The sequence below is a fragment of the Bufo gargarizans genome, unplaced genomic scaffold, assembly GCF_014858855.1.
Source record: "Bufo gargarizans isolate SCDJY-AF-19 unplaced genomic scaffold, ASM1485885v1 original_scaffold_1288_pilon, whole genome shotgun sequence".
In the NCBI taxonomy this organism is placed as follows: Eukaryota; Metazoa; Chordata; class Amphibia; order Anura; family Bufonidae; genus Bufo; species Bufo gargarizans.
In genome coordinates, this window is record NW_025334294.1 from 26,244 (window position 1) to 44,543 (window position 18,300).

The 18,300-nt window shown below is 38.7% G+C and overlaps 1 protein-coding gene across 1 annotated transcript; it reads left to right on the forward strand.

The window, feature by feature from the left end:
• Nucleotides 1-860: 860 nt before the first annotated feature.
• Nucleotides 861-16,922, forward strand: LOC122923155 (embryonic protein UVS.2-like; the record flags this gene model as incomplete). The annotated part of the gene is made up of 12 exons (XM_044273886.1): nucleotides 861-926; nucleotides 4,417-4,444; nucleotides 10,294-10,359; nucleotides 12,250-12,384; nucleotides 12,472-12,589; nucleotides 13,495-13,673; nucleotides 13,824-13,905; nucleotides 14,058-14,185; nucleotides 14,271-14,386; nucleotides 15,484-15,709; nucleotides 16,333-16,451; nucleotides 16,712-16,922. Coding segments are annotated over exons 1-12 (1,474 nt in total), but the record flags the coding sequence as incomplete, so codon positions are not given.
• Between the last annotated feature and the right edge of the window lie 1,378 nt (nucleotides 16,923-18,300).

The window sequence follows — 18,300 nt, forward strand, 5'->3', positions numbered from 1 at the left end:
CAAGCCTATAACATTCTTACTTTTAATTGAGAGCAGCAGCAGTACAGGGTGGATTTGGAAAGGGTAGGGTAATAAGAGGCACAAGGCCGCAATGGTAGTGGCAGCAGAAGCATCATTTCATGGAACCTTCAAAGCAGTAGGTTGCTTATCTATGAGTAGTACTAATATTAGTGGTAGTACTAGCAGATGCATAGCATTAATAATGTTGGTAGTAGCAGATTAGCAGCGAGGAACAGCAGCTAAAGTGACAGCAGCAGCCTTAAGCCCCTTTTAGACGAGCGAGTTTTCCCCACGGATGTTATGTATTGAAGTGAACACATAGCAACCGCACTGAATCCTAACCCATTTATTTCAAAGGGTCTGTGCACATAAGCATTGCTTTTCATGCATCATTTCTGCGTCACCTGAGAATCGAAGCATGGTTTATATTCTGCGTTTTATACCCAGCCATGGCTCCATAACAGTGATAGGGGCTTCAGTGAAAAATGCATTCCATCTGAATGTAATCTGGATACAGTCCGGGTGCAATGCATTTTTCATTGATGTTTGCTAGGAGATGTTGTTTGTAAACCTTCAATTTTTTTCACATGCATGAAAAACGCATGCATCCAAACTGATTGCACTGGCATGGAAAAAACTGAAACACTGTACGCAATTGCTACCAACACTCACTAAACTTGCTTGCGAAATCGCGTCAGTTTCAATAAATCCTGAGACATTCCACAATGCTCGTGTGAAAGGTATGTAACATGTTGGTAGGCAGGTAGTAGCAGCTTCAGATGTATGGAATATGTTGGTAGGCAGGCAGCAAATGTGGTATGATGGAGGCAGCAGAAGCTGTATGAGACATGATGGTAAGCATGTATCAGGATAGGCATGAAGGCAGCAGCGGCATGATGATGGTATCAGATGTACACAACATGTTGGTAGGTGGAATGAAGACAACAGCAAGATGATGGAGGCATCTGCAGCCTTACTGAACATGATGGTGGGTAGGCAGCAGCAGTGGAATGAAGGCAACAGGGGCATGATGGAGGCATCAGCAGCCATACAGAACATGATAGAAGGCAGCCAACATAATGGTAGGCAGTACAGAATGCAGTGGCCAGGTGGGACATTGTCAGCAAGGCAAGATCTAGTAATCTGCCTGAGCTGGAGGAGTGTAAAAATCCTCTTGAATCCAGGCTTAGTTTGTTAAGAATAGTGATGTTTTGGTCACTGGTGAAGGACAAAGGTCCGTTTGCGTTCCGCTACGCATTCTGCAGCACTGAAAACCCTCTCTGGAATGACACTGGAGGATGGCCAAGAAAGAAGGAAGAGCTGTGCTATGCCAGTTCAGGCCACTGTTTCAGTCTGCCTGCCCAGAAATACATGGGGTCAGGGAACAGTGTATGCACCGGAGACAGGCCAGTGTGTAGTTAGGCCTTAAATATGGAGCTGAGGCAAGAGGTCTCAACTTGTTGACTAGCCTCAGCCTGGTGTGGCACAGGAAAAAAAAAATCTACGTATATTGAGAAGACTGAACAGACTGCTGGTGCTGCTACTGCTTCTGTGGCACCTGCTGCTTGTGGCAGCCAGAAGTAGGGGTGGGGTGAGGGGTGGGGGTGGCTTTGTGAAGAGCGGAGTCATGGCCATGTTGCTGGGTGTGCTGAATCTCCGCTCTTACAAAAAACGTTGACCCAATCCCCCATAAATTAAATATTGTGCGTCTCTGCCTATAACAGCTGCTCCAGGTGTCCACCGTGGAGTGCAGATTGCCACACAGCAAAAATCACAAAGAACTGCCGGATTCTCCTCCACGTGAGAGTACAAGGCACTGCTACAATGGTATGGCAGCGATTACTCCACCAGCAACGTGTTTAGGTGGGCGTTTGGCTTGTAGAAAAGCTAATTCTTGATGGAGAAAAGTTTTTTCATGGCCAAACTTGGCAGTAATACAGTTCTCACAATGAAGCGGAGAACAAGGACGAGGAGGAATATTAGCATGAGTAGAAGAAACTAATGATGATGAGGACAAGGGCATTGTATTGCTTGTGGATGCTGGTTGGCTGCCACACAGTGGAACAGGAGAAGGAGGACAGACTTGTTCTCAATTGGAATGCTGGTCAGTTTGCTGCAATTTGCTGCAATAGAGCTCTGTTATCTGTGATTTTGTTGGCATGAATACAGCCTATTTTATTCCTGCAGATCTTGGACTCTACCTTGTGGAGAAAAACGCTATATGGAAGTTACTCACACAGAAATAGAAGCAACTGAACTTATCCTAGCTATGGCATGTTCTGGGCCTAACGAGTCCACAGTGTCAGTGGTATCAACGGATCCTGAAGCAGACATTGGCCTGCCTGGCTGTTCTTTGGAAGGTACATTGGTTCTACACTTTATTGCTGCTGCTGTCAACATCTCCCTCCCCCTCTGATGTTGTTTCCTTAGCACCTCTATCCAACGCCCAGGTCTTGTCCAGCACACATTCGGAGTCCACACCCTCCCTGCCATTTTTATTAGACTGTGAGATATCATGATGGGCTCTTTTTGGCCCCCTCCCCTGCTATGAATTTTCACTGACTGCCACTGTCGCTACCTATAGCACCAATGTTGTGGCTAAAGGTGCCACTATTACCACTGTCAACACAGCTATGCATGGGGTCCCTAGCCTCCTTCTGAACTTCTTTCTCACTGCAGCGTAAATGATGACTTCTCGAAGACAAGTCATTAGCAGGGAAACTCTCTTGACTGTCTGCTGTAGAGCGTGGTGCGGTTTATTTGTTACTTACTTGGAAAATGGAAGGAGCCCCACAAGAAAGGGGTAATGTTGCGCTTTTCCCAAACCAACAGGGACAACTGTGGACTATTACTACTACTTATGCGGCTACTACCAACATTATGGCCCTAGGTCTTTCATTTGGAATCCTTCCGTATTCCTGACCGTTTTTGGGCCTAAGTCTATGCAGTCACACAAAGTATGGAACAGTTTGAAAATCTGTTTTCTGGAACTTAAAGACAGGGAAGTGTAGTACAAATTCCAGATTCAGGAAAATGCTCTCTCTAGTGTAAAATAAAAGTTGTCAGCCTACTATGTGATTATTTTCCCCTCATCATCACACCAACACTTGAACTGCTTGTAGATGCACCAACACGGATTGCGGACTAGTACATCGCGTTATCACTTATGACTCAAAATGAAAACATAAATGAGGAAAACAAAACTAATAATAATTGGAGGGGTTGTGTAGGCCAGAAATATTGATGCTCTACCATCAGGAAAGGTCATCAAAATCTGATCGACGAGGGTCCGACACCCGGCACTCCCACAAACAGCTGTTTGAAGAGGATATGCAGGTCCACGCGAGCATTGCTATCTATTCTTCTCACTATAACATTTAAATTTCAATTTACTAGCAACGCCATCATTAAATAAATTATACAAATTACCACTGGATATCAAGAACAAAGCAAACAACTACAGAGTGCTGCGATTTCTCTTTTGCTTTCTCAATAACGAGGGTACTACAGGCTGGTACCCATCACTGCTGGCACCACCACTAGCTGAATATCTTCTCCTGTAAGTGCTGCTTTAACTTCTTTCTATTTTTGTGCTAACAACTGAGCCACATTCAACTCTATGATAGATCTGTCTGTTGTTTTAGAATTCCCTACAGAAGTAAATGATACAGTTGCCCTTCCAAGCAGAGGTTGCAAATCTAACTATAAAAACAAAACAAATCATTAATTCTTAAATACTAGTAATCGGGTGTAAATTTGTATTTTTTTATTTATTTTTTTAAGGTTAGACACACATACACAAAATTATCAATGGGATAACAATTACACCATGAAAACTTACTGGAATGGCTGAACAAATTGAAAAACATCTCCTTGGTAGTCACCTGGTGGTCACACACACAGATGATTCTAAACCTGTTATGGGCTTCAGGCTGTTATTTTGACCATTACAGATATGTTTCGTTCTGCTTTGTGATTGGTAGAGGTCTATAATTTACAGGTATATAAGGCATATACATTGAGCACTAATCCAGACAAGAAAACAATCTTCCAATACTGTAGCTATCTCTCAGTAACATGGCTGAGAAGATTTCTCTTCTTCTCCTGCTTTTTGTGGTGGGATCCGTGACGAGTGTTCCTCTATCTCCATCATTACAGGTAAGGTCATTTCTTATGTCTCCAGTAAAATTAGTGTCTTCTCAGATGTCCTGACAGTCTCTGCACATGTTAGAAGGACAGAAGAAACTTATTTGACTGTCCCATTCCTATGGAAGGATTTAGCAGAAATCTATGAAATGCTGTCAAATTAACCCCAATCAGATTGTATTCTTTTTATACTATTATATTAATGAAGCTATATATTTTTCATGATTGGAATTGTAGTGTTACTAATGACTGCATGTGTTTCTTCTCCAGCTTTCCATACCTGGATTAAATGAATATGGTAAGAGCTCCTCAGCGTTATTTGGGCTATACTTCAGTGTCTGTACCACTATTCTTCAAGTGTGTCTTTAGTGTCTGGTATTAGTTTAACCCCTTAAGGACCAGGCTCATTTTCACCTTAAGGACCAGGCCATTTTTTGCAAATCTGACCAGTGTCACTTTAAGTGCTGATAACTTTAAAACGCTTTTACTTATACAGGCCATTCTGAGATTGTTTTTTCGTCACATATTGTACTTCATGACACTGGTAAAATAAAGTCAAAAAAATTAATTTTTTTACATAATAAAATACAGGGGTCAAGTCCTGGGAAAAAAAGTGTGGGAACTCACCCAAGATCCACTGCAACCCCCCCCCCCCTCCAAAAAATAAAAAAGCACAGAAAATCTAGCATGCTGTAATTTGTGTCGCTGCGGACTAAAAAATAAATTAAAAAAATAGCACTTTTAGAAAAGTTTGTCCTGGGATTCGATCTCATGACCTCTACACAGCAGAAGCAAGGCATATGCCCTCACAGCTATGAAAGCTGTCTAGCTTGCTACTTAAAAAAATATATATATAAGACTTCTACTGTAGGTAACTTTGCCCACTGTGTATGGATGTAGCAGAGCTGGGTGTGTTGGGGCAGCTGTCATGTGTATGGTTGTACACTAGTTATCAGTACACAAGGTATCAGTAGAAGTATCAGAAAAAGAAAAAAAAACACTTTTAGTTTTTCCTGGGATTCGAACTCATGACCTCTACACATTACAGGCAAGGCATTTACCCTCACAGCCATAAAAGCTGTTGAGGTAGTTGCTTAAAAAAAAAAAACTAAGACTTCTACTTATACCTAGTGTACTGATACCTAGTGTACAACCATACACATGACAGCTGCCCCAACACACCCAGCTCTGCTACATCCATACACAGTGGGCAGCTGTCATGTGTATGGTTGTACACTTGGTATCAGTAAACTAGGTATCAGTAGAAGTCTTATAAAAAAAAAAAAAACACTTTTAGAAAAGTTTGTCCTGGGATTCGAACTCATGACCTCTACACATTACAGGCAAGGCATTTACCCTCACAGCCATAAAAGCTGTTGAGGTAGTTGCTTAAAAAAAAAAAAACTAAGACTTCTACTTATACCTAGTACCTAGTGTACTGATACCTAGTGTACAACCATACACATGACAGCTGCCCCAACACACCCAGCCCTGCTACATCCATACACAGTGGGCAGCTGTCATGTGTATGGTTGTACACTTGGTATCAGTAAACTAGGTATCAGTAGAAGTCTTATAAAAAAAAAAAAAACACTTTTAGAAAAGTTTGTCCTGGGATTCGAACTCATGACCTCTACACATCAGAGGCAAGGCATTTACCCTCACAGCCATAAAAGCTGTCAAGGTAGCTGTTTAAAAAAAATAAAATAAGACTTCTACTTATACCTAGTGTACTGATACCTAGTGTACAACCATACACATGACAGCTGCCCCAACACACCCAGCTCTGCTACATCCATACACAGTGGGCAGCTGTCATGTGTATGGTTGTACACTAGATATCAGTACACTAGGTATAATTAGAAGTCTTATATTTTTTTTTTTTTAGAGGTCGTGAGTTCAAATCCCAAGACAAACTTTTCTAAAAGACATTCTAAATGATCTCGTAGTGAAGGAGATGATGTCATTAGGGGGCGGGGCGCCATGAGAGGAGTCGCAGGCAGCGGCACCGCACAGACAGCTTCCTCTCAACTGAAGCCGCCCCTCCTCCCTTAACCTGCCCTGCACAGTGCGCTCCGTCTCCCCCTGTGAATCTGATTCAGCCGTGTTCTCCTGGCTTGAGGCTGAAAGGGAACGGCGTTCCTGCCATGAAAAAAGTGCAGGAACGCCGTTCCCATGCGTTCCCCCTCCACTCGACCCCTGATAAAATACCTAATTTACGAAAAATTTGCAAATTTCAAAGTTTTTTTTGCCTAATTTTCCATTTTAACCCATTTTTTCCACTAACAAAGCAAGGGTTAACAGCCAAACAAGACTGTATCTTTATTGCCCTGACTCTGCCGTTTACAGAAACACCCCATATGTGGCCGTAAACTACTGTACGGCCACACAGCGGGGCGTAGAGTGAAAGGTGCGCCGTATGGTTTTTGGAAGCCAGATTTTGCTGGACAGTTTTTTTGACACCATGTCCCATTTGAAGCCCCCTAATGCACCCCTAGAGTAGAAACTCCAAAAAAGTGACCCCATTTTAGAAAGTACGGAATAGGGTGGCAGTATTGTTGGTACTAGTTCAGGGTAGATATGATTTTTGGTTGCTCTATATTACACTTTTTGTGCGGCAAGGTAACAAGAAATAGCTTTTTTGGCACGTTTTTTTTTTTTGTTATTTACAACATTCATCTGACAGGTTAGATCACGTGGTAATTTTATAGAGCAGGTTGTCAAAGACGCAGCGATACCTAATATGTATACAATTTTTTTTATTTATGTAAGTTTTATACAATAACTTCATTTTTAAAACCAAAAAATTGTTTAGTGTCTCCATAGTCTGAGAGCCATAGTTTTTTCAGTTTTTGGGCGATTATCTTGAGTAGGGTCTAATTTTTTGCGGGATGAGATGACAGTTTGATTGGCACTATTTTGGGGTGCATATGACATTTTGATCGCTTGCTATTACACTTTTTGTGACGTAAGATGGCAAAAAATAGCTTTTTTTACACCGTTTTTTTTTTTTTTTTTACGGTGGTCATCTGAGGGGTTAGGTCATGTGATATTTATATAGAGCCGGTCGATACGGACGCGGCAATACCTAATATGTATACTTTATTTTTATTTATGTAGGTTTTACACAATGATTTTATTTTTGAAACCAAAAAAATGATGTTTTAGTGTTTCCATAGTCTAAGAGCCATAGTTTTTTCAGTTTTTGGGCGATTATCTTGAGTAGGGTCTCATTTTTTGCGGGATGAGATGACGGTTTGATTGGTACTATTTTGGCGTACATGCGACTTTTTTGATCACTTTTATTACCTTTTTTGGGAAGTAAGGTGGGCAAAATTTCAATTTTCTCATAGTTTTTATTTTTTTATTTTTATGGCGTTCACTGTGCGGGGAAAGTAACATGGCCGTTTTATAGATCAGGTTGTTACGGACGCGGCGATACCTAATATGTGTAGTTTATTTTATTTTTTTAATTTTTATTCAGTGATAAATGTTTTTTTTTTTTTATCTTAACTTTTTTCACTTATTCTTTTTATTTTTTGACCCAGACCCACTTGGTTCTTGAAGATCCAGTGGGTCTGATGTCTGTAAAATACAGTACAGAAACTATATAGGTTTCTGTACTGTATTTTACTTACACTGAACAGATCTATGCTTTCAGCACAGATCTGTTCAGCACCATGGACAGCAGGACGCCTGAGCAGGCGTCCTGTTGCCATGGGAACCTTCCCCGTCTGCTCAGTTATGGTCAGAACTTTGCAGACGGGGAAGGGTGAGGACGGGGCTTCGGGGGGCTCTCTGGGGGCTCTCTCCCTCTCCATCGGGGGGCTGCAAAGGCACAGCAGCCCCCCGATCGGAGAGGGAGGGAGCTCCCTCTTACTGTTAACCTTTTCCATACAGCGGTCCGTACGGACCGCTGTATGGAAAGGGTTAAACGGCTGACATCGCATCAACGATGTCAGCCGTTTATACCAGGGTGCCAGCAATGTGCTGGCACCCTGGTATACCCACTGTACACCAACGATTACGCAATAGGAGGCGGGCGGGGGATCGCGATCCCGCCTGCCGCACAGCCCGCCTCCCGCAACGCGGGACCGCGGGGATCAGAAACTGCAAAAAGCGCAGCAAACCGCAGGTCTGAATTGACCTGCGGTTTTCTGCGATCGTCGATGCGGGGGGGGCAAATGACCCCCCCCTGCATTGTTACAGGATGCCGGCTGAATGATTTCAGCCGGCATCCCGTTCCGATTAACCCCCGCGGCGCCGGCATCGCTATTTAAAGCCATGACGTACCGGTACGTCATGTGTCCTTAAGAACTCGGGAAACATGCCGTACCGGTACGTCATGTGTCCTTAAGGGGTTAATTAAAATCATACTTATTTTTCTAGTAAATTCTTAGAACATAGTCAGGCATTTCTTATAAAATAAAAAAAACAGATTGCCTAACCCTGAGAAATGGTTATTTTCGTTTGTATGAAGATAAGGTTTTTGGTGCACTTTGGGCGGAGCCTTTCAGTTCAGTGCATTATTGCTACATCAGTAATGCCTCCCAGTGTTGCCTTCTCTAGTCCAATTGACAAGCCCTAAGACTTCAGAGTGAGTAGCGATGACACAGGGTAAGTCAAACGGACTGAAAGAAGTCGCCTCACCCACAGTGCACAAAAAACGTTAGTTGCATAGAAATTAACTATAGTTTTTTGCTAAAGATTCAGCATCACTCCTGATTCATTCATTTAGATTAGAGATGAGCGATTTTCCTAAAATTAGTTTTGGTTTCATTTGTTAGATCAGACTAAGAAATTAGATTCTGGTACAAACCCTATTTACATTGATCAAACATGTTTTAAAATGTCTGGAAAATGTATTTGTCTAAAAATTTTACCCAACTGAATCTGAAATTTTAAAAAAATCTGATCAAATTTCTATTCTAATAAATTGTTTAGATTATCTTTAAATTAAATCTCTGCTCATTCTGAGTTTAGTAGCTCTGTGGATGGTCCTATTGGTGATTGATATCTCGGTATACACACTTATACAGGGAAGGCTCTCAGTCACTGATAGGACTGACCATTTGGCTATTGAGCTCAGATCAGAGAATTAAAAGAATAAATTACAAATTTTTATAAATCCTTTCCGACCAATCTGCTCAGCCGCTCCTGCTCTATAACATCCTGCCTGCAGATTGCTTTCAGAAGCCAAAACCAGGCGTTTGAATCTTCCTATAACCTGACCCTTTAGTTTCATGCTTGCCCTATTAGATTCAATCTTAGCGCATGCGCAGTATAGACTAATTGATCCTGGCTGGCCAAAAATAACTGTATTGCAATCGCGCAGATTACATAATGTTTAACCTGAAAGTGAAAAGTCTTGACATTGTAGGTACTGGAATCAGAGACCAGATTTTTCACTTCCCACTACACTTAGAAGTGAAAAGACTTGGCATCTGGTCTCTAATTCCAGTACCTACAATGTCAAGACTTTTTACTTCTAGGTGTAGCAGGACATAAACAGAGCATGCACAGTATTGTTTTTTTATTCTCAAATTTCACAAAAAAATTATCTTAATTCTGCCCCATGAGAACTCAATTGCTTTATTTATTTCTTATTTTATTCATCAATATACTTCTCATTTCCAATCAACAGAAAATACATTAAATGTGATCAAGAAAATTGCAAAATCAGGCCCAGGTAAGATGAGGTCAAGTTTAGTATATCTGGTAATTAATCATCAATGAAAGCTGAAGTGTCTTATTGTGTATTATAATGTATGACAAAGGGATTGGATGTATAACACTCTTACATTTTGGGATTTATATTTCTATTATTTTCCCATTTTTCAGTTACGTCTTAAAGTCACAGATGATTTATTTATTTATTTTTTCTGTGACTTTATTAGTCAATTAACTAATGGGGCAAATAATAGAAAGATAAATCACAGACTGTTAGGAAGTTGAAATTCGAATCCCATTAAAATAAATTGCAATACAGAATAAGAAAATTCTAATTCCGAGGTTTTATTGAGTGATAGTATTCTAATTAATATAAGAATTATAATGAATAGTAACATTCTAATTATAACGAATAGTAATATTATACATTGCTGATAAATACATGACATGATTCCTTCATTATATAAATGCTTTTAGTTACAGATTCTAAAGCATCAGAAGAACCTGAAGGAACCTTTGCCAAGATAATCAAGGTCAACAAAGGTAACAGCTTATTTTCCCTGGTCAATAAAAGTCATGAGTTATAGACATTACGCATTTACATTAAGGAATAATTTTAGAATGTTTTTTAAAGAAAACCTTCTAATATAATTTCTATAGTGTATTTGACATAGTGAAAACCATAATCATTCCATTGTTACAAGAATCAGGTGCTTCAAGAGTATGTCCACCAATTACTAGGGATTAGTGCCATACATAGATAATTAATGATATACATCAATCAATTTGCACTGACCCCTGTGATGGCCATGCCCATAACTTAGCTGTCATTCAAACTATGGCTTGGCCAACAGCTATCCATTTAAACGTATACACTATTTAAACGTCACTATTACTATATGGATACCACAGTGGTTAGTATTGTAGAGGTCACTATTACTATATGGGTACCACATGGGTTAGTATTGGAGAGGTCACTATTACTACATGGGTACCACAGAGGTTAGTATTGTAGAGGTCACTATTACTAAATGGGTACCACACAGGTTAGTATATTAAAGGTCACAATTATTATATGGGTACCACAGGGGTAAATATTAGAGAGGTCACTATTACTATATGGGTACCACAGGGGTTAGATTTGTGAGCTATACTTTTTACTATATTTATATAAGATCTCATAGAGGGACTGCATAGTAAAACATCAATTGTTATAGATGACAACTAAGTGTGTAAAGTAATTATGATGTAAGAGGAGACTATACTGCTACAGATGAATCTGGAAGATAAGTTATAGGATTAGGCAGAGATGGAATAAAAGAGGTTTAACATTGATAAATGTACTGTTATGCAGATGGGAAAGGGAAAATACAAGTCACCAGTACATACTAACTAGGAGAATACTTTTTAAAACTGATACAGAACCTTAAGAGGGTTTTTGGCACTTTAATATTGATGACCTATCCTCGTGGGTTTACCACACAATAAGCCTGCGATAGCTGTAGTGGATATGGTATTGGGAGGTATTGCTGGAACTACAGAGCACCAGCCATTGTTGTAGAGCATGGATTTGGTCACTGTAGACCCAGGGCTGAACCTAGCATTTCCGTTGCCTGAGGCGAAAACTGAAACAGGGCCCCCCTAATGCCAATTTGTTAACCTAACCCATTTGCCACAATGAAAGCGATCATTGCCCATGTCCCCTCCGCTGCCCCCCTCTTGCCCCTACCTGGTGCTGCCTGAGGCCTCACCTGGCAACATTGGTGGTGCATCCCTGTATAGACCTGCTACAACTTCAGTGAATGAATCATCTGGAGGGGTTCTACAACCTGATAAAATGCAATATTCATATGTCACTTATGTAAAATGCAATGGGACCACACAAACCTTAAGTCTCCAAACAAACCATAACAGAAACACTAACTAAACAGGCAATAGTTTGGTTCTGAAGCCGACAGAATTCTAAATATAGCTATGAAGAATAATTTAGGCTGTAATTTATGATCATCACAAAGTATCCACCTAAGGTGATTTCAAAACAGTCTTCCAAAGTAAATTGGTTGCTTTCACTATCATATATATATATATATTTTATGTTTAACTATATTGTATATTAATAACATGAAGAGCATATTAATGGACCTAATTGAGAATATGTTGAGAGAATATCTCTGTATGGAGTAGTTTTTAGAAACTAAACATATAACGGAATCAGATCTGCAGCAGTAGTATAAATGATACAAGTTATTTTATACATTTTCAATCTTACTGTACTTTACAGAAAAAGTTGAACTTTGTGTTCAACCATTGACTCATTTTCTGTGTTGTCCATGGGTCTAAAAGACTAGATTAGACAACTAAGTGAACTTTATATTTGATTTGTACAGTAAGGGTAAATACTGCATTTAAAATGTCACCATCTTCTTTATTTAGAAAATGACATAAACTTACATCAAGGTGACATGTTGGAAACAACTGGACGCAGCGCTACGTCCTGCACAGGGTGCTTGTGGCCCAAATCTGCCAATGGGACGGTCAATGTGCCTTATTCGTTTGCCTCCAATTATAGTAAGATTTTTCAAGTCATATCTAACTTGGCCAACTAGACAGTTTTACCGTAGATTCATCATTGTATAAATACTCTTTTAACCCCAGGTATTGGGAGCCTCAACTTGTTTAAGACATCAATGGAGGAATTTGAAACCCTCACCTGTGTGAGGTTTGTGCCTCGGACAACAGAGAAAGACTACCTCAATATTATGACTTCAAGGGGGTAGGTTCTATTATTTAGGCTTTTTCAAGTTTAATTTACTGGAAGTGTCTATATAATAATGTAATCTATGATTATTAGTGTGAAACAAGTAAAGAAATGAAAATTTATATCTACTATTGTGTGTGAAGCTTGGTGTACCTATACTAACCTAAAAGTGAATTCCATAATGGAGTCTTATTATTTCAGTCTTAACATTTAACGGCACGTGGTATTTCACCTTGTGCGCACAATAGCAGTGTTTAAAATATTGTCTTTGATCATGGATTTTAAACATTTCAAGTCTACCTTTTAGATATTAGTAGCTAACAGCAAAGGTAGACTCCAAACATGTAACCAGATTTCTATTATTTTTGAGTGTCTGTGATGACACACAAGGCATAAAATATATACTATATTAAAGACCCATTGTAGTAAGCCAGCCCAGCTAGTCCATGCACCAGATTGACTGGGTTTTTGGAGGAATGAGTGAGCTCATCCAATTTTCCTCATCCTATTAGATGACTAGATTTAGTCACAGTTATAAATATATTAATGAAGCTGAAGGAAACTGAAACTCACTGCGGACGACCTATGAAGTTGTCAGTAGAATAATAGAAGTTAACTATGGTTTGTATTTGCACATAGTCATGAATGTATTACACTACAACACGGTTTGTGAGCCTCTGTGTTAAAAGCTGATGAGATGTTACATCCCTCACTAATAGATCAATATTAACCACAATTACACCTAATTGTAGCGCTGTTATAGTGGGAACCAATACGTTTATTTGCTATGAATCAGAATATCAGTAATTAATTTGATGTTTTTCTACATTAATATCAGCTTTATTTCTTATGCGTTATTATTATTTTGACCAATCTGTCAATACTATAACAAATAATAAAAATGTTTTATTTATATTCAGATGTGCATCATTTGTGGGCCGGATAGGTGGAGGTCAGATGGTTGCAGTAGACATGGCTGGCTGTATGTACAGAGGAATTGTACAGCATGAGCTAAACCATGCCCTGGGGTTCTACCATGAGCATACAAGGAGTGACCGGGATAACTATGTCACCATCATGTACCAGTACATATCACCAGGTAATTTCCAATTTTTTATTTTTTTATTTGCGGAAACTTCCTTTACCTGCATTGGATGCAGATTTCACATTGAATTAGGTGCAGAGTCAATTCTGTAAATGAAATCCAACACACATGGACAAAGCCTTATAGAGATTCTTTGTCTTGTAGGTCAAGTTATAAATTTTAATAAACAAAACACCAACAACCTTGGGCTTGAGTATGACTATAAATCAGTGATGCATTATGACAGGTAAGGTCATTAGCTCATTACTTGTTGGTAAAATTAATAATACATGGCAGCTATAAAGACTATAGTAAAATTCTGTAATATCCTTTTCTATAATGTATGATACAGTACAAATTTTGATGTTTCTACCTTTATTTGTTCTTTTTTTTGGACAGTTTCGCTTTTTCAAACACATCAGGACAACCCACCATTGTGACCATACCGGTCCCAAACATCCCAATTGGGCAAAGAGATGGACTGAGTGTTCTAGATGTCTCTAAAATCAACCGGTTGTATCAATGCAGTAAGCTTTTGCAGGTCTACAGATTTAAAAAAGTTACATACAAGAGCCATCACAGTCATTGATTGTGTTGTGTTTCCCCTTTCAGATGCCTGTGCTTATTTACTTAATGAAAAGAATGGAAGTCTAACCTCCGCCAACTACCCATCAGCATACCCGAATAATGCTAGCTGTGTTTGGCTGATCAGAACACCATCAGATCAGGTACCGTAGTGAAAAGGCACAACTATTGACAAAGAACCAGAGCTCCTAATTTTTTTTACATTAGACCATTTTTCCTTTAAATATTCAATGTCTAGTATACAAGGAAGGAGATGTTATACCATGATAAATTGTCGTCTACAGTCTGGAATAATCATTGATGTTAAGTTACAAACATAGAATGAATTATCCAACAGTTATTAGTAGAGATGAGGGAATCGATAATAACAAATTCCCAGAACATCTGTGTTCAGGAGAATAGAAATATTTTCTAATTTTGGATGGCTCGGTCAAAATGGTGGCCATCATTGTACAGGACGGAAGACAGAGAAAAACTATATCTACTCTCAAAATAGAATACATTTCTTAATAAAAAAAACAATAAAAAAGCAGTATGCTTGTTATTACTGGCTAACATCCATTTACCCAAAGTCTTGTATGTCACCATCAATTTGACATTTCTAATGCTGTCTTGACCTTCAAGAGCTTGAAAGAGATTTGATACAGTCTTAGGAGACCACAGAGTGTTATTCACAACTTTTAATGGCATATGAGGCACTTTGGAATCGGTTTGATTCTATTTTATTTGGATCTGAAATTAATAATTTGTGTGAACAGAGCACCAAATTTTATTAAATAAGCAGCTATTGTCCTTTTATGAGAAGTTTTACCATCAACTAATCCTATGTCATTATTTGTATCTATAGATGTGTTTAATTTTTTAGACCCCTCACTATAAAATTACCAGTAGTTTTCCAACTTTCATGATGTTTGTGTTTCTTCACCTCGATGTTCTAACAACCTTCAGCATTCTAGCTACTGTGAACCTTCAACTCCCAGCATGCAAAAATGCTTGGCTGTTCCCACAACTTCCATAGAAGTGACTGGAGCTTTCTGGGAGTTGTAGTTTCAGAACATCTGGCGTGCCGGAAGTTGCTGATCCCTGCTTTAACACTTTAAAGTTTCATTGCTTTGACAAATCAACAGACATCGGGTCATTGTGGTCTATCTACAATTAGGTTAAATAGCTCTTCATTATTAATATTGGTGCTGACTCACACAACTGGTTTGATTGTCCTTTCCTTTCATTATTTCTTTAGGTTACATTGAACTTTGTTGCCTTTGATGTCCAGTCGTCACCCAATTGTATATCTGACTATATTAGGATTTATGATGGTCCCACTAAGAAAGATCCCCTGTTGTTGGACAGAACTTGTGGGACTGGGTTGATTCCTCAAATTATTGCCTCTACTAACCAGTTACTGGTTGAGTTTTCCAGTGACAGCAGTGTTGCTGGAGTAGGCTTTAAAGCCACATACAGCACAGGTACACTATTACTTTCTAGAGTTTATAGTTTATCTTGGTATATTGTTTTTAACTTTTAATTTTAAAACTTAAAGTGGATACTTAATCAGAAAATGGCCTAATGTTTGAAGTTTATTTGTTAATTTTTTTTATAAGTTTTAGTAGCTTTTTTTTCCATGCCACAAGCTATATTAAGCCAAAATCATGCAGCTATCACTAAGTAATCATATAGAACTTCTTCCTGTTCTTTGAAGATCATTTTTTAGCACTCAACTCATTATTACCCACGCATGACTACAATGACTATATCACTTATCCATGAATACTTCGAGATACACAATTTACAATATGTGATGGTTACAAGTAGCATTTATGGACCCACTGAACCTAATAACACATAAAAAAGTATCTAAAAAATCTTAGAGTACCATTGTAAGGTTTTAGCTACAAAGTAATTTTTTATGGGGCTCCGATTTTCTGAAAAAGGCTCCAAATTCTCAACAGCTAAAATCAAATATAGTTTTACATTTATTTCTCTTTTTATTCTTTAGACTACGATTTTAAACGGAATGGACAACAAATATAAAATAAGTTGTATATGAATATTCTACTTCAATAACGATATTAAATTATATTTTCCACAGTGCAATGTGGAGGAGCGTTCTATGCACCGGAAAGAAACTTTACATCCCCTGGTTACCCCAATTCCTACCGCCCAAACATGAATTGCATCTACACCATTACAGCTCCTGTTGGAAAGAAGGTAAAGTATTCTTTTCAACTTGTCCAAAGCTTCCCCTAAAATATATATTTTTTTTATTATTTCAGTTATCCTAGAATTTCTCTCTCTATTTTTATCTATATTTCGAAAAACATATCAGTGTCACAATTTTACGAAATATTTCCACATAATTTTTACTAAATACAGAAATAAAAATTTGATAAATAAAAATGATATGGAAAATCTTGGAGTCGGATCACCTTGTGATATGATATTACAATGTACACTTTTGCTCTTTATAGATTTCCTTCAAGGTTGCTGATTTTCAGACAGAGGCTAGTCAGTACTGCATCTATGACTATTTAGAGATCCAGGATGGGTCCAACTGGAAGGGTCCATTCTGTGGGAACTATAAAATCCCTTCCTTTACCTCTCAAGGCAATTCACTGTGGCTGAGATTTGTTAGTGATGACAGAACTCAGTTTAGAGGCTTCCAGGCATCATATAAATTTGGTGAGTACTAAAGCCTCATATTTATATTTTCTTAACAATTCACAGGACATTATACTTATAGGTGGACTATAAGAATGCCTTCACATGCTGCAGATTGAAAAAACAACTTCATGCCCCTGTATAGAGTTTACATTTTATTTAAATGAATTGAACAGATTTTTAGTCTTCAACAAAATCTGCAGAATTTCAAGGTGCTTTACAGTCATGCAATCAACATAATGTTATCTTGAGGAAAGACCAAGATATAGTCAACTTGCATGATATGTCATATAGTTCTTTTTAGAATAAAGTATAGAGGATGTTCTCTTTGGACAATGTCTACTTGTCAGAAGTTTCACTTGTTAAGATGCAGATGACAAAACATTCCTCTACAATTAGCTATAATCAGTAGGGAAACCTAACAGTAAGTGTTTAGTTTCTCTGTAGTGCCACCATAGACAGTATCAGATTGGTCCAGAGGAAATGTCAGTGGGCCCGAGCTCTCATACTATAACGGGCCCCAAAAGTCCATTGAAAGTCCATTGTCTGCTTTTAGCGACAGTAAATTCACACTAGGGTCTACTTACTTGAATCAAAACCTATTTGACTTTATTGATGTTATGAGGGTTTGGCCCTAAGAATGGTTTTCCTTGGTCAGCTCAAGGAGTCCTAGTCCAACCCTGACCATAGGACATATTGAGCATTAAACAATACCCATTAACTCAAGGGCTTGTATGTGTAATGAAAGATAAAACAGATCCCCCAGACATACGGATGTTTTTGCAAAAGCTCCCATTATGGTAAAGAATTGAGAATCCTGCACAGAGGATCCTTCTTTGTTCTACAATTCACTAAAATCTATATGAATACAGATATGGATGGCTTCTTTAAAATATATATTTTTTTTTGCCTAACCTTTGTTAGGGTTCTTCCATTAGGCAACTTCTGTCCACACATGCAAGGATTGATGCTATGCAAGTTGCTCAACACTGCCTTCTTAACAACCCGAGACACACCTAGTAGGGAATAAATGATCGCTACTATGATTGTTTGCCCCATTCAGTTTTCACATTGTTGGCAGCACAACCCCAGTTTATACACGACCATGTGCTGCCAAGTACTGTACGTGAAAGATGTGATCACCCTACAAGCAATATTTTTATATTCCTGATAATCGGCCTGTGTAGAGGTCCCCAGGACTTCAGGCAGTAAGCGTACCACATTTTGAGCCATTGCTGGGACCTCCAATGATTTGCTGGTAAATGTGAGGTAATACAGTAAACAATGTTACATTTTCCATTCCACGGCTGCTAAGAAGCATTACAGTTTTGATTGAATACAGTGGGATTTCTGTGTAATAACTAAATGCAGAAAAAGATGATATTTGAACTGGTTTTCT